General features: G+C 45.5%; 1 protein-coding gene across 3 annotated transcripts in view; it reads left to right on the top strand.

Annotated features, from left to right (window-relative positions):
* LOC134565243 (four and a half LIM domains protein 1-like) overlaps nucleotides 1–17,873 on the top strand; it is a 36,455-nt gene extending 18,582 nt beyond the window's left edge. The window contains exons 2-7 of one of the 3 annotated variants that reach the window (XM_063424741.1): nucleotides 1,647–1,746; nucleotides 2,549–2,636; nucleotides 3,638–3,812; nucleotides 10,193–10,362; nucleotides 10,925–11,111; nucleotides 15,042–17,873. In XM_063424741.1, coding sequence (XP_063280811.1) covers nucleotides 1,647–1,746; nucleotides 2,549–2,636; nucleotides 3,638–3,812; nucleotides 10,193–10,362; nucleotides 10,925–11,111; nucleotides 15,042–15,190 — 869 coding nt within the window. In that variant the 3' untranslated portion in view covers nucleotides 15,191–17,873. Of the gene's footprint in view, nucleotides 1–1,646; nucleotides 1,747–2,548; nucleotides 2,637–3,637; nucleotides 3,813–10,192; nucleotides 10,363–10,924; nucleotides 11,112–11,959; nucleotides 12,508–15,038 lie in introns of those variants that run through there. The other 2 variants (XM_063424740.1, XM_063424739.1) reach the window with 2 other exon arrangements.
* The last annotated feature ends 3,629 nt before the right edge of the window (nucleotides 17,874–21,502 follow it).

The following is a 21,502-nucleotide window of genomic DNA, read 5'->3' as shown; positions in this document are numbered from 1 at the left end:
CAGTTTGATCTTGGTGCCCCTGCAGGACTCCGAGAGGCCAAGCCAGAAGGGTGGAAAGTCCCAGGCTGGTGGATGAGATCAGATGCACTGCGCTGGTAGCTGGAGCGGCAGGGGTGTCCTGACAGAGCTGGGCAGTGCAGGGCTACAGAGTAGCAGGAAAAACCTCAACGCTCCGAAGAAGCAGAGCCGGTGGGGGGAGGGCCGGAGAAAGCGAGCTCAGGATTCCTGGGTACACGAGCAGATGACGGTAGATTTCCCAGGACGAGACAGAGTGATGGCCGTGAACTCTCCTTGCAGCGAGCGGCAGCTTGACTGTCCTCCTCGATGCCGAGAGCAAAAGAGAGCAACTGCCTGCCCCCCGCCCCGCTCTGTCTTTTACCTTTCCCAAAGCTCGAGTTATCTCTCCCCTCTGAGGGAAGCTCCCGGAGACTCAAAACAATAGGTGTAGCCTTGTGCTGCCATCTCTTTCGACTACTCCCTTTGTTCTGGTTAAGCACTGTTGTTAAGGTTTCTTAGCAACTTATGGGAAAAAATTCTGTAAGTGAAAAAGAGGCAAATCTAACCTCCAACATGCAGAAAGTTCAAGGCTGTGTCCCTGTCCCTGTGTGTTGGTGGTGCAGGGAAATGGGCTCTGCAATGCTGGGCCTCTGGGGACATGAGTGGCAGAGGCAGGGATGGAGCTGCCTCTGTGGGACTATGGGCTTCTGTAACTTTTATGTTCCCTCCCTAGAAGTGCTGCAGGCCAGGTTGAATGGGGCTTTAAAGCAACCTGATGTAGTGGCTGGCACCCCTGTTCATAGCAGAGGGTTTGGAACAAGATGATCTTTAAGGTTCCTTCAAACTCAAACCAGTCCAGGATTCTCTGAATCCTGATGGAGCCCTTGTAGCCCCCTCGCAAGAATGTTGGTGGCCTCTGCTGAGGAAGGGTGCGTGGAATAGAGGGAGCCATTAGCAGGAGATTGGGAGTGCAGGAAGGGATGGGTGTCTGGGGAGAAAGTGTGAGCCAAAGCGGAAAATCCTCCAGTCAAGATTCCCCACACCCGCTGACAGCTCCCTGGCCATGGTGGAACATCAGACCTTGGCAGAACCTTGATGGTGTGAACTGAAAAATATCTCTCCATGGAGGCAGATTTTTTCCCCCCCTTATGATTTTATATGTGAAAGCCTGGTGAAAAGGGGCAGCTGGAAGCTGCACAACTATCTAGCACAAAAGGCCTTGGAGGGCTGCAGCTAGCTGAGGGTTCAGGGTGGAAACATGGAAACAATTCCACTCTGCTCATGTTTGTTGGTGATTTCTGCAGACAAGTGATGCAGTGCCTTAGCCAGGACCTCACTGAGGCCTGTGGTAATGAACTAAGGGACTCCCAGGGAGTGATTAAGTGTCATTACCCTTGCTTGATGTGGAGTACATAAATAAACCAGCCTAGCATCCTTCCACTTAACAAGGAGATGGGGAAAAATCTGGTTTGAGACTGCTCTCCTCAATTGGAGCTGCTTTGTCTATCAAGGAGCCCTCGAGGAGTGTGATAACACAACCATATGCTCATTCCTGAGTCACGTTCCTCCTACTGATCTGCACAGCCCCAAGAAGCTGGAGCAGCTTTCAGGGCCTCAGTGCTGTCCCCTCAGCCGTTGTGCTCTTGCAGGGCCTGGCAGCTACACCGTGGGCACGATGTCGGAGCACTTTGACTGCCACTACTGCCGCAACCCCTTGCAGGGCAAGAAGTATGTGCAGAAGGAGGGGCAGTGTCGGAGTCTAGAACATCCCTCTGGCCACCCTGGAGGGTTTGGAGACCGGACAGGGGGGTCTGGGATCTGTACAGGGGGGTCAGTTAGACCCACACAGATCCCAGGAGGACACTGACTCTGATTCCTGTCCATGGGAGTGAACACTCACATGCAGGAAGAATCACAAATCCTAAGAATTTGAAATAAGTAGTGGATGGTTTGTTGTAGAATATAAATATAGAAATTAGGATTCTTAGCATATGGGGCTGAAGAGACAAGATGGAGGAATTGGGGAGTGGCCCCTGTCTTCCTTGTTCTTGTTCTCGTCCCCCATCTTGTGCTGAGTTGGGTTTTAGAGATTGGTTTAGAGTAGAACTGACATGTTAGTATAGGTAGTAGGTATTGGTAAAATTTTGTAAATAAAAAATACGTCTCGGACAGTGGTTGGGTCAAGGGGACTGTACATAAGGTACGGGGCTCTCTGATCCGCCCAGTCTGCCGCGTGTCCTGCTCTGTGGAGACACCTTGCAGAGCTGAGAAAGAACTAAGATAAGGTACCCTGCCAGGAAGGCCTGGCAGAGTTGAAAAAGGACTGAGATAATGAAGAATAAACAACCTTGGAAATGGATACCGGCGGACTCAGTTTGTCGTCTCTGCCTCTGGTGTGTAACACTTAGGGCAAAGAGAAGACCGAAAACCTTATTACCTCTGGGAACAGCAACCCAGGGGAAACCCTCAGGGAACAGCAACCTTGGGAGACCCTTATTACCTTGGGGAACACCAACCCCAAGGAGAATCTCAGGAAAACTACAACCCTGAGAGGGCAGCACTGCTGTGTCAAGTGCTTTGAGAAGTTCTGTGCCAACACCTGCACCGAGTGCAAGAAACCCGTCGGGGCCAACTCCAAGGTCAGTGCTGAGCACCCCAGTGGGTGATGAGGAGAGGCAGATGCTGATCACCCTCCTGTTTGCTCTGGTCTGGCTCTGAGCTACTGTGAAAGAGCAGTTCTTTGGGAGTCCTCTGGCTGCCAGCTGTGTGCTCATTGGGCAAAGAGTGGTGCTGGGGCGTACACAGGGATGCTCATGACGGGCTACTTTGGCACAGGATCTCATTTCAGGGTCTAGATTCAGCCGCATGAACTGCTGAAAATGCTGAATTGCCCTGGAGAACTGCAGAGAGCCAGCCTGCATAGGGCCTGCAAAATTCATCGTCTGGGCAAAGCACTGAGGTCTGATTTTTGTCAATTTGTCAGATGCTTATTGCTTCATGATGGAAATCAAGACTTCTTTATATATATAAAGAGAGAGCACGAGCAGTTGGATGGCAAAATGGTTCTGCTGTTTTTGGTTTTTTTTTCCCCTTATGTTAATTTATAATACTGTCTCTGATATTCAGACACCATAACACCAGGCAGGACATGAAGAAACATACTGCAGGACCTGCAAATATCTGCAAGCCTAGTGGTTGAAACTGTTTCGATCTCCATGAAAACTGGAAAATGGCTTATTGCTTATGTATAGAAATATGATATTACTGAAGTCATTAGCATATACCTTCAGGGCCAGAGAAATGTTTATGGCAATAATAATGTATGCTTGAACTAGAGGGAACATAAGAACCCAAGAAGCCCATGCTCGCAGAACTTCAAATCTCCAAGCTGTTGGTTTGAAGCATCTTCTGCCCTCCTGAAAGTCCCAAGTGAATGTGATTGTGTCAGTGAGTTTGGTTAAATGTCTTTCCCTTAAGTGCTTGAAGAGGAGCTGTAGCCCTACCCACTGAATCAGACAAACTTAGGAACAACAAATCCATCCTTTACTGCCCAGGCTGGTGAGACAGGAGCTTAGCTTTAGGGCTGCTCAGGGGGAGAAAAAAGCTTCTCCCTCCCTCCCTCCCTTTCTATTCATTACAGGAGCTGCATTTCAAGAACTGCTACTGGCACGACAACTGTTTCCGCTGCTTCAAGTGCTACACATCCCTGGTCAATGAGCCCTTCATGCTGCGGGAGAACAAGGTTTGGTGCAGCAACTGCACCACTGCTGAGGATGCACCAAGGTGTAAGGGCTGCTTCAAGCCCATTATTGCAGGTACTGTGTCAGTGACGGGTCTGAGGGCCACGTTCTGCTCTAGGGCATAACCAGAGTGGTGTATCAGGCTGTGGAGGCTGCAGTTAGGGGTTTGGGCATCACAGTGGAAGGCTGGAGCACCTCAGAATAGTAAATTTTGACTGTTGCTCTCACCTGTCCATTTTATTCAAGTGTTGAAAGGCTGCTTCACAGTTAACCCTCATATGGCTAATTAACCCTTATGGTAGTCTTAAACCATTTCTACCTGTGCAAGGTTAAGTTTGTAACCGAGCGGAAACACCAATTATGGAGTGGTTTCACATTCGCCTGAGTTCTGTTTGCCAAATTTAGTGTAGTGGTTTAAATGTCTTTTCTGCTGTGAGATAGGATTAGGAGAAAAAGGTAAAATAGGCCCAACTTAAAGGTAAACAGATAGATTTATTAATACACACTAAAAAGAAGAAAATAAAAAAATCAAAATGAAACTTTCAAAACGCTCTTCCTCTCCCCCACAAAGTGTTCACTTTCCCACAACCAACATAAAGAGACAAAACCTGTGATTTTCAGTCAGTTTCACCATTTAAAAATACTCTTTCATCAGTTCTTTGGGAGAGGAGTCTCTCTTAGTTTACCATGGAATTTCCCCCACTGACAACCTAGAACAGTTCTCTTGTGGGTCTCAACTCTCACAAAAACAGCCACCTGGGGAAAACCTGCTTCCGTGAACTCCCCTCCCATTAGCAATTTCCCAAGCTGCTTATGTGCCATGGACTCAAGCATACTGCATACTGGGGTGTCGCTTTTTAAAGATGAACAACTCCAAAGGCAAAGGATTCTTCATCTCAGGAAACAGATATATGTCTTCTCATCTCTTCACTGGCACAGAGGGCTTCTCATCTCTTTCTGTTCAAGCATCTCATGGGATCATAAGAATCACATTCTCATGCAATATTACTCAGTTCATCACAGACACCTTTGCTCAAATCCACAAATCCACAAACCTAAACAATCATCTCCCCAAATGCATATTTTCCCACAATTTGAAGGGATAATCTACATATAGAGTTCATTACTGTTATAAATGTCAATCCAATATTCCAATTGAAAATATGATTTGGTTTATTAAGAATCAAATTACAGAATTTCCATAAAACCAACAAGTGGAGTTACGGTGATGATAACCCGGGAATTGTCAAAGGGTGAACCAGACAGCAGCCTCTACCGCACTGCAGTCCCCCAAAGGTTCACGAATTGGCCCCGTTTGGGGTCCAGGTTTTATACACTTTATTTTGCCCCTGGCGTAAGATTTCCCCACAGTTCTTTGTTTCCCTGGAACAGTTAATCAATCAGCACTCAATCGTCTTAATTCAATCACTTCTCCAGCTTCCTTATCTATTTTCACATACCCTGACTCACCTTTTCCTTCTATCACTTCTTACGGAACCATCTACAAACCATTCCTTGTCCTCTTTCAGCTCTATATCCCCTAAGCCTGGTCGCACTTTGTCTGCAATCTCACTACCTCCAAGCAATCATGGTTACATCTCTCCACTATTTCCCAAGACAGAAACTGGGCGGGGTTTCGGACTGCCGCGGTCTGCCATTCCCAAAAAAACCTAAATATTTCAGCAACCTAGCATCCATGAGCCACCCATCCGCTTTTCCATCGGAGGCTACCGTACCACAAAAAATGCTCCTAATGTAATCCTTTCCACTTCTTCCATCATCAATTCCACAGCCACTGCTACCCACAGACAAGTCCACTAGTCTCAGCTTACAGAGTTCAACAGTTTTTATACTAATTTCACCAATTTCCTGATCTCTACCTAGCTTTTTGTTGACACTCCATGCGCTATGTGATTGCTAGCATCCACAGACAACTGGCATTGCTTGCCTATATCTAGAAAATTCAAAATGGGAGCGCGGACCAAAATTCTTTTTTAATTCCCCAAACCTTCTCGGGTTCTGACCACTCTATTCTGTCCGTGGTCAAATTCTCATACACACAAAAAAACTGCACCGTCTCACCACAGCCTTCAATCCACCATCTATAATATCAAAAAAAAATCCTAACACCTTTTAACTCTCTCTCCTTTTTGGTCTTGGGGGTGACAATGAAACAATTCCCGTGATCCGATCCTAATTCTGATTTTTCCATGGGCCCCCTCTGTCCGTGAGCTGTAGCTGGGACTTGGGCACTATCAATCCCTTTTCTTCCAAATGAATTGCTCGCTCTCACCCCCTTTTTTTTTTTTTTCCCCATAGCTCTGGCAACTAACAAGTTGTCCACGTGCTGTAGAAGCTTAATTTCTGTCACCCGTACAAGCCGACCTAGAAGTTGTACCAAGGCTTGCCCAGTCTATTATGGGCAGTCTTAAAAAACCTCGGGGCAGAAGTATTAAACAAAACTGTTGCCTTCTGGGAACCTCAAAGATCTTTCCAATAATACACACACAAAAAATTCCAATTGTCCCTGCCAGAGGATAAAAGCTTCCTTAAAATTAACTACACCATACCAGGGTGTCTCAGGGACATCTAGTTCAGGGAAGGGGTATGGATTTACCACCACCAGAAAGAATAGTTTTGTCCTCTGACTCACAACCCGCGGACCTTGTATCAATTTTTCTTTTCCTGGGTCCTTTTCCTAATTTGCAAAAAAATAGTCTCTTTTGAATATTACAACACTTCCAAGAAAAAATTTTCCTCCTTACTCCCTTTTCTTTTATTGATCTTCCAAACCAGAATCTTTTTCCTGCCCTTTTCCTCCCTCAGCCGACTCACGTGAACTCTTTTCCCAGTCTGGCTCTTGCAAATAGCAACACCACCACTTATTTTCTAACGCATTCCAATTTACCTCTGGTACCAACAACACGTTCCCAACTCCTGTATCTAACACAAGGGGAATCCTTTTCTCATGGGGTCTCTGTTTCGGTTCTCCTACGGATTGCTTCAATACTTTCCCTTCCAAAGTGAAGGGTTTAAAATACTTTCCTCTCTCATAGGGGGACGCCTTTTCCCCCCCAGTTCCCTTCGGACCACTATTTCTAATGCGCAAGCTGTTATCATTCTGGTCCCACCCCAAATTTCTTTCGGGTTTTCTTGGACCTTTCCCAAGGCTCCGAGTACTGGCAGGAGCTCCAGTCGGGGGATGCAGGTTAAAGTTATTCCTCCCTCCTTCCTTTTTCTTATTACTTTTCTCTTTTTTCCTAAAAGTTTGCATCGGGGGCCGGGACACAGGGTTAGTATGGGTACGTTGTCCGGGACCGAAAAAGGGAATAGTGTTCCTTTTCAGAGGTCCCTTTGGGCGAGAAAGGGCTTGGGGCGGCCGCAGAGCTCGAGGTTTTGCATGGTTCTCGAATGGTTGTGCTGTCGCTGCTGTCGAGGAGGCCGAGGACGAGGTTGGATCCTGCGCGGATCCTGAGGAAGGAGTAGGGGTCGGGACAGACAAGGGGATGGCCACCGGGCAGGGAGAGAAGGGGCTCCTCAAGGGATCCTGCTTCTTCTTTCCATCACTTTTCACAGGGTATAATTTTATGCGAGCCCTATTCCATAATAAAGCATATTCCAATTCATCTGGCTCTTTCCTCTCTTTGTTCTGTACATATATGTACAGAGCCTCACAAGCCCACTCATCAAAAGTGCCAAACACAGGCCATATCAAGTTTGATCTTATCTCTTTTCCTTCCCAAACCTTTGTGCAAAAATGGACCATCTGATCCCTAGACTTCCTTCCCCTAACCTGGCAATCTTGCCAATAGTGCCAAAATCTTCCCAAGGGGCTATCCCAAGGGATCCCAGGAGTCACTTCCACCGAGGTTCCTCCTGAGGGACCTTCCTGACTCTTGCTAAGATATGACCCCATCCTTAACACAAAGGAAAAGTCACTAGTCACGACTCAAAAATTAGACCTAAACCCCAAGTCAGCGACTCAGTGCCGTTAAACTACTATCCAGTGGGGGACTGTCCTGTGGACTTTCCTTTAACGGCAGGCTCTCAAACTACTAACGCAACAAAAAAATTAAGTGGACCTTCACTGGTCGCGGTCTAGAAGGTTTACCAGCCCTTGAACTCAAAAAGGATGTCCCTTCCCTTCTAGCCCCCTTGTGAATGACACCCCCCTGACCGTTCGGGGAACACGCACACAAATATCACACGCATCCCTTGCAGCCGACCACACCCCTCGCAGGACAATGGAACTGCAGCTTTAAGGTCCTACTCGCTTCATGATAATATTACGTCTCATTCACACACACATACACTTGGTCACCCCACCCAACCATGCAGTACTCACAGTCTCCTTTTCTTGCGTGGACTCTTCATGCACGTTGATTTTTACAACTGAAAAACGAAATACTGCAGTTCTGGAGACCCCCCTGAGTCCCCGCCGAGTTCCCGAGAACCCCTTCCCAAGCTAGCTTGTCCTACCCTCCGTTGTTGGTTTTGTTTTCGTAGGTTCTTTTTGGCCAGTTGGTTCTGCAGGATTTACCCCGCTCTGTCGAGTCGCTTGTAAGAGCAGGGCGCCTCTCAGTCAGGAGACGGGGGATCCGCAGATCTCCCAAAACTGGCCTCACGTTGGGCACCAAAATTGTTATAAATGTCAATCCAATATTCCAACTGAAAATATGATTTGGTTTATTAAGAATCAAATTACAGAATTTCCATAAAACCAACAAGTGGAGTTACGGTGATGATAACCCGGGAATCGTCAAAGGGTGAACCAGACAGCAGCCTCTACCGCACTGCAGTCCCCCAAAGGTTCACGAATTGGCCCCATTTGGGGTCCAGGTTTTATACACTTTATTTTGCCCCTGGCGTAAGATTTCCCCACAGTTCTTTGTTTCCCTGGAACAGTTAATCGAATGCACTGCCATCGTTGGTCTGCTGAACTGGGTCTCCTATGGGAGGGAGAAGTGTCAATTTTAGTCCTCCGGTGGGTGAATGAAAGCCGAAATTTTTGAATGGAAAGGCATTCTCCTTGGCTCTGCTGCCCACGGGAGGAGAACTGATTCCTTATCTTAATGTGTCTTCCTTTCTGATGCCAATCTCATCATCTCCAGTTCCCAACATCTCATTGTGTCCTCCTAAATGGTGGTTTTTGGGTGGTGCCTGCCTCAGAATTCCTCAATTCCGTGGCTGGCTGGAATTTAGGTTATACTCTATATTACATTTACTAAATCCTGATTTTAACATACTATAACCCACAAAAACACGAATTAACCCACTATATCTATCACAATTACCATGGCTCGATAAGAGAAATTCAGCTTAAAATGGCAAACTCCTCAATCCCTCCTCCCAAAAAATCTTCACTCTCTCTTCAATGACTTCATGCTGTGTCTCCTTATAGTTCGATCACTTTGTCCTTTTCCTCTCTCTCAGGGAGGGGTTAGAGCTCTGGAAGCTTCATTTTGTGCTAAGAAAGAGTTAATTTTCTTTTGCCCAGGGCCTATGATAATCACGTGATCTCTGCTGGGGTGGCAAGGCTGTAGAATTTCAAAAACCCTGCATATGGGGGTGGGGGGCAAGGCTCAGGAACAGCTAGGCTGGTGGATGCCTCTCTCCTCCACTTTTCGGTCCCATTCAGGGTGGCCTGGCTCTAAGCTGCTCTCTGAGGCTCGTGGGACATCTCTCTCGGCCCAAGCTAGCAGCTAGGCAAGCCTCAAGAGTCCACTGGATGTTTAGCAGCTGCGGCCTCCTTTCGTCCCCCCCAGCTGCTGCTGAGATCCAGGGCCCAGCTCGGCCCCCTGCCTGGACTACAGCAATGGCTGAGCCCGGCCAGGCCGCATCAGGCCTGGGGTTGGGTGATTCCCTAGGGCCCGGACATCTCCCCTTGGTCCAGGATCTGTGGCGCCAGCAGTTTTAAAGTCGGCTAGTTGTTAGTAGCTGTGACTTTCCCCTCCCCCGCTGGCAGACGCAGCTCTGGCCCAGCTCGGACAGGTGTGGCTGTCCCGGCCCTTCCCTCCCCCTCCCCGCAAGGGGGGAGCTGGACTGCTACCTTACCTCCTCTGAGGCCAGAAGGAAAAAAAAGCAATTCCCCAGGATTCCCCGATATTTAACCTCTGGATGTTCATGTAGATGTATCCCTTCCTAATTGGTTTGTCAAACTATAACTTCCTGAAAAATGACTTCCTGGCCAAACCACCACACTATCAAAAGCCTTGCTTGGTAAATCAAGGTCCTAAAAGGCTCAGGCAGCTGATCAGCTAACTATTTTAAGAAAATCTAGCAGGGCCTGGCTAAAATCAGATACAGAAATTTCCAGCTCATCCCTTGTCTGCATTCCAGTGTAATCTTGGACATAGCTATGGACAGGTCTCACCCACAGATGTTACACTGCACAGGGGGAAGGGTTTGCCATAGGCCTGAAATCTCACCGGACAAGTTATTTTTATCTGTTGTAGGAGACCAAAATGTTGAGTACAACAAGATGGTCTGGCACAAAGACTGCTTCACCTGCAGCCAGTGCAAGCAAGTGATTGGATCTGGGAGCTTCTTCCCCAAGGGTGATGAATTCTACTGTGTCTCCTGCCATGAGCACAAGTTTGCCAAGACCTGTGCTAAGTGCAAGAACGTAAGTCCTTCCCCTCTGCAGAGGCAGCTGCCAGAACCAGCCCTCTGTGCCTTCTGGGAGCTGGGAGGGTGAACCAGCAGGCAGACCATGCTGAAGCTGTATCATTGCTGATGTTCTTCCCCTGAGATACTGGTGGAAGCAGCTGGTGCAATGATGGGAGAGCTGATGGTTCCTGTTCATTACCGGATCTGGGCAGAGGTGGTTGGGTTAGCTGATGGCAACACTGCAGAAACTGTGATACCAGTCTTGTACTTGCCTTGGGGATAGTTAAAGCTCTGTAGTGAATATTCTGAATATTCAAGAAGTGAAACAGTAGCTGTTTTACAACTTCTGCAACTGATTAGTGTGGAATTTCAGTTACTTTGGGTAAAAGAAAGCATTATGAAAGTGCCAGGTATGGGGGATTTCAGGTTAGAGGGACTCAAGTGCACTGTGCAATTAAATTTTGATACAAACTTTGGAAAGATCCTCTCCATGACAAAGCTTTCCTACCCTACACCCCATGCCTGTGTCACTTCTCCCCTGCTGATTCTAAACCACACCTCTGCTCTTTCTCTCCCAGCCCATCGCTGCTGGAGGTCTCATTTACCAGGAACAGCCTTGGCATTCCGAGTGTTTCATTTGCTCCAACTGCAAGAAGCAACTGGATGGGAAGCGCTTCACAGCTGTGGAGGATCAGTTTTACTGCGTTGAATGCTACAAGGAGTGTGTTGCTAAGAAGTGTGCTGGATGCAAGAATCCTATTACAGGTATGTTGAGTTAAATGCAGCTCAAGAGCAGTGGATGCTGAAGGTCAGGACAGTGATCCCCCAAAGACAGGGAGCCCAGGGACAGGTAACATCAGAAGCAGGTCTGGTAACCCAAGCTGTGACAGTTCCAGGTCGAAACTGCGTGGAAACACTAATTCACGTAGTGGTTTCACATTCGCTAATTTTTGTTTCCTAAAATTAGTGCAGTGGTCTGAGTGCCAATTAGAATTATTTACTCTTTTTCTGCTGTGAGATAGGATTAGGAGAAAAGTAAAGCAGGCTCAAACCTTAAAAGGGTATAAAGATAGGTGTGGGCCAGATTTTCTGAAGCCTGAGAATTGCTGGCTTTCCCAAGGGAAACTTTTCAGCAGTACTTCCCATAGTATAGTGGCTAAAGTCCTTGCCTACCACACGGGAGACCAGAGTTCAATTCCCCAACGGAGAACCATTACTTAGAAATGTTATGGGAAGAATAGTTATTTACACAAAGTTGCTTGGGAAAGGAGAAACTGCTGAAAAGTTTCCCTTGGGGAAGCCAGCAATTCTCAGGCTTCAGAAAATCGAGCCCACAGATAGGTTTATTAACAAAACTACAAGAGAGAGAAAAAATTAATAAGAATCAGAATAAAACCTTCAAAACACTTCTACTCCCCCTACAACTGTTTACTTTCCCACTAACAACATAAAGAGACAAAACATGGGATTCTTAGTTAGTTTCACCACTTCAAAATTGTCTTTTATTAGTTCTTAGTGTTATAAACGTGGAATGGTTAATTCGTGTTCTAATGATAAATTGGAAATTTATAAAATTGTATAAAGTGATATCAGGTAAAAGTTTATGTTTTAAGAGATTTTGCAGCAGATGGTGAAACTGACCACCCTGAAACAGCCGGCGCCTCCATTCAGAAAAGAACAAAAGGACTTTTTCGGGAAAGCTTGCAGCTGTCTCAAGCACCGGGAGGGGACCTCCGGAGATAAGCTGGCACCAGCAACTCACACCTTGGCTGTCGCCTTCACAGACCATCAAGCGACATCATCTATATCTCCATCATTTATCGACCTTAAGGATCCATAGAAACTGGACATTAACATTTCAACGGAGAGAGGAACTCTTTTCTGCTTGGTCGGGGAAACTCCTGAATTTGTATAGTTAGTCAGGAAACAATGGGAAATACGGGGAAATATTGCTGAGGGCAGAATAAAGTGTATAAAAACCAAGCCCCGAACCGGACTAATTTGTGAACTGTTGGGGGAGATAGCAGGCTGCCAGATCCTGTATCTCACGGTTCACCCTTGGCATTTGCCAGGAAAACTCTGTCAAGTTTCTCCGCTGTTGGTGTGTTATCGAACTTCTGTGATTTGATTTGTTATTAATAAACCAAATTATTATTTCAAATTGGAATATCTGATTGGCATTTATAACATTAGGGACAGAAGTCTCTCTTAGAAATCTCATGGAGACATCGCCACAAGAAACAGTTCTTTGGTGGCTCCCATGTCACGAATCCGCAGCTGCCTGGAAATTCTGCAAACTGTTTAGTCCCTCCCATTGGCAGTTTTTCCCGCAACTGCATATAGGCCATGGACTTATGCATACTCATGGGGTATCATTTAAAAGAATAACTGCTCCAAAAGCAAAGGATTTTTTCATCTTAAGGAACAGAGATATTTTCTCTTTCTAGGGGCAGATCCTCATCCTCATCTCACCTCTCAGTTTAAACTTCTCATGAGACCACTACTTCAGTATTTACTTAGTCCATCACAAATGCCTTTGCTTATCTCTACAGCCGTCCCTCCCGACTGCTGAATAGACTTTTTTCAGTGTCTGAATAGGGAGTTGAAATGATGAATAGCGGTGTGTCTTCTCGGATATTGCTGCTGAGATCGATATCTTTCTCGATGGTTGGGCATTTCACAGTCTCATTGCCCAGAAAGAGTTGGTCTACCCTCCTTTCTGTTGTTAATAGTGGTGCTTCTCACTTTCCCAGCTCCACCTTAGATTTCTGGCCGCCGCTTTTGTTCATCCTGAAATGCATTTACTACAAGCCTGGACTTGCTAGTTTCCATCACTACAAGCCCGGGCTTGCTTGTTACATTTATTTTAATATACATATAGTCTTATAACACGAATTATCCCATGTTATTTATTACAGCCACAAGCAAAACAGCGCCGAGCCAAGCGATCGGATTTGGGTGAACTGGGTCTGGACTCTACAACTCTGTACCCTTGTAGTTCACTAAATACTGCTTTCACAGGGTCTCTAATACATTTTTCAGGCTTTGCGGGATACTGGGGGGGGTCTTCTTGTTTTCTTTTGATCTTGTCTTTCTTTCACATATTAATGCATGTTCCTTTCTTGTGGCCACTTCTGACAAAAGTTTTCTTGGAATTGGGTGAATAATTTACATGAAAATCCTTTTGGAATGCGCTTTCTTGGCGACGAATATTATCTCATTGTGTGTTATAAATGCCAATACAGTAGTCCAATTAGAAATATAATTTTTGGTTCATTAAAAAGGATCGAATTACAGAATTTCGGCAAAACCTCCCCAGCGGAGTTACATTGACAATTGACCCGGGGAATCGTTAAGGGTGAACTGGGACGCAGTATCTGGCACACTGCCGTACCCCCTGAGTTCACACATTGGCCTTGTTTGGGGCTTAGATTTTATACACTTTATTCCGCCTCTGGCAAAAATTTCCTCATAGTCCTTTTGTTTTTATGCTGGTTATTCGAATTCATAGTCGTCTCCGGCTGAGCTGAAAAGAGTTTCCTCCTCCTTTTTAAACTGTCAATTTTTGGTTTCCAGTGAGTGAATAAACACCAAAGTTTATGAATGGAAAGAGTTCATCTCCAGAGATTTTCACGATGATGGTGCTCTGATGGTGGCGCTCCTACGCTCTGATGATGGTGTTCTGATGGCTGATGATAATGATCTGATGGCTCTGTCGTCCATGGGGGAAGGACTGATAGCTTATCTTAATGTGTCCTCCTTTCTGATGCCAAAGAGAAGGCCAGGTTTTCCCGTAAATCCTTTGTCTCCTTTCTAAATGGAAATTCCAGAGTGGTGCCTGCCTCTGTCTCAGTGAATTCCAAGGCAGACTAAGACTATATTCTCATATAACATATATACAGTGGTTTTTCATTTCTAACATGTCATAACCCATAAGAACACGAATTAACACCTTACATTTTTCACATCGTGGATGCATATCGAATGCATATCGCAGGGGTCTGTTAGACGAATAATCTTCTTGAAATACACATTTCTGGAGACAGCTATTGTCTCTGGTATCTGAATCACTTGGTGCATATAGTTCCTCTTGTCACTCAGCTTTGGTAGAAGATGCTGTAGTTTTTGTATTTAGCATGAATTACATTGCAACATATATTACATCCCCCAACCAGAACTGTCCCCACTCATATCTTAGTTTGGGACCCTTAAGTCTGAAATGAGTGGTGTTTTATTGTTCCGAAGGGACATTTGTACCCCTTCTGATGTATTTTACACTTAAAACTTGCTGGATTACAGAGCTTAGCCCTGAAATGTGGGCACTGTCCTGCCAGTCCCATGAGGCTCACATTCTATCCTGCATTTTAAAGCATGGATCTGAGCCCAAAAATGTTTAGCCCAACCTGTCCTTGCTCCACGTCTCTCCTTGACTGTTGGCTGGAGAAAGGAGCCAAAGGAAAATGTTTATTGCAGAGACAAGCCATGTAAGCCTTATGCTTGTTTCTTCTTCAAGAAACATCAGAAGATGCAACAAAATCATACCTCAGTTGCCACTTTGGTGTTTCAGGCACCCCCTGTGGCCTGCAAGCCTAGGGAAGCACTGGGGCAGCGGGAAAAGGCTGTGCTGTTTGATGGGATAACCCAGCCAAGGCAAAGCTACTATCGGCATCCTATAATTGTGTTCTCTCCTAGCAGGATTTGGAAGAGGAACCAGTGTGGTTAACTATGAAGATGAATCCTGGCACGCTTACTGTTTCAAATGCATGAAGTGTGCCCGTGGTCTGGCCAACAAGCGCTTTGTTTGCCATAATGGAAAAATTTATTGTGATGAGTGTCCCAAATGACTGTAAATGAGCAGATGTAAGATGGATTTTAAAGCCCTGCTTTCCCAAACAGTCCCAGTAAAAGAGCAGGTTTTTGAATGCTGAGAATTTCAACTTTTTCCATTTTAGTGTGTTATAAATGCCAGGACAAATTTATTGCCAAATTCAATAATTTGGTTTATTAACATCCAAATCACAAAATTTAGAATCAAATTATAACAATTTTAAACAATAAAAACAAAACAATACGAACCCCACGAACAGCGAAACTTACTTGACCGAAGTTCTCCCGGGAAAAGTTGAGCCAAGGGTGACCCCAGATACACAGGACCTGGCAGTCGGTGTATCTAACCGGGTTCACGCCTTTGCTCACCTAAAGGCCCAACTTAAATACCCTTAACTTCCCCCTCGGCAACCTTCCTCCCATTGTTTCTCTAATCATTGGCCATTAACTTTGTTTACACTAAATCCTGAAAGGGTCCCCGGGCACATTCAAGTGCTAATGTCCAGAGTTAGTCCTTGCTTTGAGTACTGTCATAGAAGTGTGTGATGATCCTGTTGGCACATAGCATCTGATCGTTGCAAGTCTTTGCTGGCACGTAGCATTTTGATCGTTGCAAGTCCCGATGAGTTTAGCTGCACGTAGGCAGGGGTAAGTCATCAGTGCCTCGTGTTCTCACCTTCTATTTTTGGAACCCGGAAGATCAGGAGAGGTGCTTTACAGAAGTTCGTGAAACGTGCGGGTTGAGCAGACACACATACCTTTATACAATATATATTACAGTTCCCAATCTATAATTATTTATAGAACATGAATTAAATAACCATATTTCCCACATAGTGTAAGAACTAAATTAGCCTCTATATACTGGGTTTGACTTTTGAAGCTCCTGCAGTACAAAAGCATGTAGCCTTGCAAAAATCTAACCTTGTTTCCAAGCAACTCCTAGTATAAAGGCTTTGAAACGCTGTTAGATTTACAGATCCATACACTGCATCATCTATGTGTGGCTTAAACTAAAACAAATCTCGTTTTAAACTAATCTGGTATATGATTACGCTTGGCACAACTGAAGTGAGTTTGACAAGGCATGCACCTCTGACACAGAGATGCAAAGATTGCACCTGGGATCAGAGGGATCCATTATTATGCTTCTACAAGTACAGATACACAACAAACACCAGACCATTAATAAGTAATAAATACCTTAGCTTACTCTACAACACCACATTGCAGCACATGTACGGAATGGCTTCATCTTACAGATAACAATGTTTTGGCAGTGACACTTAGCTTAGTTAAGTTTCCATAAACTTGTTTTAGTCTTGATTTCTGCATGGTTTGCCTGCAAGATTTCCTCATCAGTTTTTTTTATATCATTGTTTAAACAAGGCTATGTACAATTATTAATCCATTAACAAGTAGTAAATCTTTCACCTACAACATGCACATGCATTTACAAGTGCCTTAAAAATAGCTCAGATAAGGCTAGCTCTCCTATCATGTCAGTGTATGTTTAGTGACTGAATAAAAGTGAGACTAGTGCCTGCTTGGAATCTGTAGTCTGGATTTTTTTTTTTTTGCCATCTTACATGACTGACGTGTCTTAGGGCTGAGCTACTGAAACCAAGTCTACTGCATTGATACTGGCAAAGTAAGTGTCAGCTGTGCTGTCATTGCACCCTTAAATATCTGAGGACTAAAGCAAAAATTTCCATAAACTACTTAATTTTTTTAATATATGACTGACACTGAACCATCTGCCAGAAACAGCCTGTGTGAAAAAGCCCTTTGGAGAGCATATGTACAGCCACTGTCCATGTGTTAGGAACGAAAGAAAAAAAAACAAAAAAACCAAACCAAAACAAAACAAAAAAAAACCAAAAAAAAAACCCCACCCCACAACTGACCCTCTCCTGGCTAGAGTAACACCCCCCACACCCCAGCCAATCTGAGAAGGGAGAGCTGCCCCTGAAGGAAAGTTGCCTGGCAACTTTTCCCTACCTAATTGAAATGTGAAAAGAAGCTGCCCACACCTAGATAGCCCTATTGTCCTTTGTAACGACCTCATTTAGCAAGAGTAACCTCGGCTACCACCAGGACAAATGCATATGCATTTGTATATGCAGATAGGGCCGCCCCCGTGGATCCTGGGAGGTTTTTTTGGGGGAAACTGCAGCCCGGGACAGGAAGCTGGATTTGTCAGAAGAGAATTGGATAGTGCCCTGGCTGAGCGGGGAGTGGATGCACCCCCTGGCCTGGTTTGAAGATTGGCCATGACCTGTGAGGAGCCTGAATGGAATGGGAACTGGCCAGCTGAGCTGACTGATGCAGAGAATGGGAAACTCTTGAAGCTTTTCCCTGAGGGCAAAGAGCTGACTGCCACTGCTCTGCCTTCTGATGGTTGACCAGAGAGAACTGCCAGGTGTTTCTATGGGAACAAGGACTCAGCATCCACTGGGACAGCACCTGCTCCTTCAGATGGCTGCAGCAGCGTGGAAAACTCCGATCAGACTTTGCAATCCTGCTGATGATTTTAATAATGAGCTGATCACTTTAATAAAGAGCTGACTATTAATAAAGGCATATGCCCTGTTCTTTTCACATGCACAGATCTACCTCTACCATGCTTCAGCAACCTGAATGCTGGTTTAAGGAGATTTTTTTTCCCTTAATAGTGAAATACTTTATCAATTGGATCTGCTCCAGCCATTCCCTTTCAACTACTGATAAACAAACTCTTGCAAGAAAATGAAGAGGCAGCATCTTGCTGGTCACTGCTCCACTGCTGGAATCACCCTCACAACACAGAGATGCTGCTGCTGCAGGGGAAAGGCAAAGGCTGGCAGGGAAAAGCATGTTAAAGAATTCCTCAGTTCAGAACATGCCATCAGCATGGACAAACACAGCAAGAGCTGAAGGTGTTAGGGCAAATTCCCCTCTCAACCACACAGATGCAACTGCCAGAGGCTGCTAGTTTGTGAATCTGCAGCTGGACCAGTTAGAGCAGCACCAGAGTGCTTCCCAAGGCAGGTCAGGCATGGCAAGGGGTGGAGGGGCCTAGTAAGGTCACATTTAACATTACAGAAATAAAGCATTGTTCAACTGCAAAGTTTATTTAACTGTGTGCACGTATTTACATAGGGCTGGATCAGACCATCCAACAAAGCACAGAAAAAATATTGGCATCTTTGTTAGAATGATTGTCTCTGCCAGAAGAAACAGCTATCATACAAAAATACAGTTTTCCTTTTACCTAAGGCACTGCTCTAAAGTCTAAAACAGTTCTACAGTATTTCTGAACAGCAAGAGGGAGAAGACTGAGGGCTCCTGGTGCAACTGAGATGTCGAGGAAAGAACAGGTGTAGTTCCAGCAAACCCACTGCAAACACTGCTGCTTGGATGCATCACTGGAATTGAGGGATCAGCCAATGGGTTGTAGCAGGTTTTGAGACAGTTACTCTAAAGTAATCACCAATCCAGTCTATCTTACAGGAGACATCAGAACAAGGCTGCACTACTTTTAGTAGCAATTTTCAGAAGATGCTTCGTTAATCTCTTCATGCTGAAAAAAGCAGGCAAGTTAAGGTTAAATAGACTATTTAATGCAGTCTTTAGGGGAAGAGAAATATATATGCAGCTTACAGTCAGTGTCATAGAGCTGGAACTGGAACATGTAGGATAATTAACATGAACAAAACATGACTTCAATGGTCTAATACTGTTATGTACACAATAAGATAATACTTCCGTAAGTGTGGATAAATAAGTAATTTAAAAGGAAAATAATTTTTAAAAGCCTGACACCTTAAACTGCACTGACAGACAAATCTAGGGACTCAACATTTTTGTAATGTATTAGAGCACATGCTGAAAAATGTTTTGATGTTTGCCAATAGATTAAAACATAATAGTGATGGTGCGATGTGGGCCTGACATTGATCTGAATTTAGGCTTCAGGCTCTGTCAGTGTCTGTGTGAAAGGCAAGTGAGCAACTTTCTCATGTTAGCCTTAGAAATCTAAAGGAGGAATTCAAACAAACCTTGGGAAGTGAGAAACCATCCGCAGGTGGTGTTTTTCCAACATGTTTACTGGAAAGAAATGTTTACAAAAGGGTGTAGACGCTGAATAACCAATCATGTTCTTTGTACCAAACTACTCTATAAAAGTAGAATTTAGAAGAATGAAGTTTGCTCTCATCTTTACCATCATGGAGAGTCATGTTGTTATTTCTGTGCCGTCCGAAAACCATAGCAACATCTGGTGACCTGACGTTTTCAAAGAAGTTCAGCGCAGCCGGGACTGATTCATGAAGCAAAGCTTGAAAAATTCTACCTGCCTCCTCAGAGACGTAAGCAAAATATCTCCACGCTTTTTCTAAAGAATGCTGGTCCTGCTGACCATGGAGGTCGGACGGCACCCAGTACAGCTGGACTTTAATTTCTAGAAAAGACAGCCGGGCAGAGGTTCCAGAAAAACCTGGGGAACCCCTCTCCTGAGAGAGGACAGCTTGTGCCTTTCCTGACAAGAGCAGCTGGAATTCTTCGTTGCCGACAGCTTGCCCAGCACTCCCCCGACCTCTTTCTGTTCTATCTGGCCGAGATCAAAGCGAGCGTCTGTAAGGCTCTCCCGGCCGGCAGAGATGGCGCTTCCTTGGCTTTTCCTTCTCCTTTCTTCATACCACGGATGGCTGGCAGTAGTTCCTGCGTTATCGGCCACTGCGACTGGTCTGTACCGTGACTTTAAAAGATGCTAGCCCGTCCAAGATACAGCTGGTCAGATTCCGACCTGGAGTGTGACACAACGATCCTTTCCTCCTCGGCGTGGCCCAGCATCTGGCCTGCGGCCGGGACCGGGATCGAAAACCTTTGATCCCTCTGTATCCTTCTGTGTGTTTAGGGCGAAAAGTTCACTTTATGAGTGTTTTATGCTACCTGTGCTTGTTTTTATGATTGCCTGGGTGAGTTTTGGGCTTGTCTTTCTTTGTTTCTCTCTGTTTTAACTTTGTTCTTTTCCTTCCGCGGGGGTGGGGGGTGCGGTGAGACAGAGGCATGGCAGCACGGATGCGATCTCCCTGCCTTCTCTCTCTCTCTCTGTCTCTTGCCGTTCCTAGTCCCTCTTTCTCCCTGCAGTGGAACGGGATCAGACCATTCTCCCCCCACACACACACCCCTTTTCTGTTTTCCCTATGGGCAGTTCTCTCCCCACACCCATGGTTTCGCGGGCGCGATGGGAGAAGGGAGACCCGTGCCCTGGAGGGAGGTGCCGTCCCCCGCCTTCCTTTCCAGCTTTCCGGCGGGCGGCACATGATTTCTCTCTCTCGCCCTCCCTGTTTTCTCCCTCTCTCGCTCGGGTTTCCTCCCGCCCTGCCCCAGGGCGCTGCGCCTGACGTCATAGGAACGGAGGAGCGGTCTCCTCGCTCCTTTTCCCCCTTCCCCCCGCCATGAGCGGCGGGGTTCGCTCCCCCACTCCTTCCCTGCGGGCCGAGCGGCGACTGCGAATACGGCATGAGGAATTTGCCGTTCCTCTAGACAGCTTATAATGCTGTAGGAGTTGCTTCGCTTGAATTTTTTTTTTTACATAGAAATGGGGGCCACGTTTGTTTGGATTCCCCCCAGCTCTGCGGAGCGGCCCTGGGGCCCTTGAGCCCCCAAAGCCCCACTCAGGGAGGGCCAAATAGCTTCACAGCCTTTGAGGTGAGCAGAAGCTTTTCCTTTTAGAGGGACAGTTGATTTTTGTTTGGGTTTTTTCCCTCCCCCCCTCCCTCAAAACATTTCTTCTCAAGGCGTCTCTGTGAACAGAATTGGAGCCTTAAATGCCTGTTCATAATAGAAGAAAAATGACAAGAAATACAAAAAACAAATAAGCAACCTTTGTTGCCTTTCGCAGATAACACAAGTATTATTAATAATTCTACAGTATAACCATCAGTTATGAGTTTTAAGTGTTATCTCAGTTTTTAAGATATTTGATGTGAATTCACTGATATGATAAAGTTATCACAGTTCTACAGCCAGCTGCTACTGCTGCTGCTTCTGCTTCTTCTTCTCATGTACTTTGCTATTTGTCTATAATTGCCTGTAGGACACATGTCACCCAAGAATTTTTCCTTGTTTTCTAGCTGTCTATGCTAGTTTTTCATTCATGATTTTTTAAATATTTTCAGATTTCCAGACAAGGTTATCTGAGATTGTAAGAATGCCTTCTCTGTCCTAACGGTTTGGGATGCAGTTCCAATCCTGGTCACAGACCGTCTCAGGAGCATGCTGAGCTCAGAGCATCTCTACTCTGACAAATTTAGGAGGTGTCAATTACCATATTAGTTTTTTAT

Source organism: Prinia subflava, assembly GCF_021018805.1.
Source record: "Prinia subflava isolate CZ2003 ecotype Zambia chromosome W unlocalized genomic scaffold, Cam_Psub_1.2 scaffold_41_NEW, whole genome shotgun sequence".
NCBI classification, from domain to species: Eukaryota; Metazoa; Chordata; class Aves; order Passeriformes; family Cisticolidae; genus Prinia; species Prinia subflava.
This window is presented reverse-complemented; position numbering and strand designations above follow the sequence as displayed.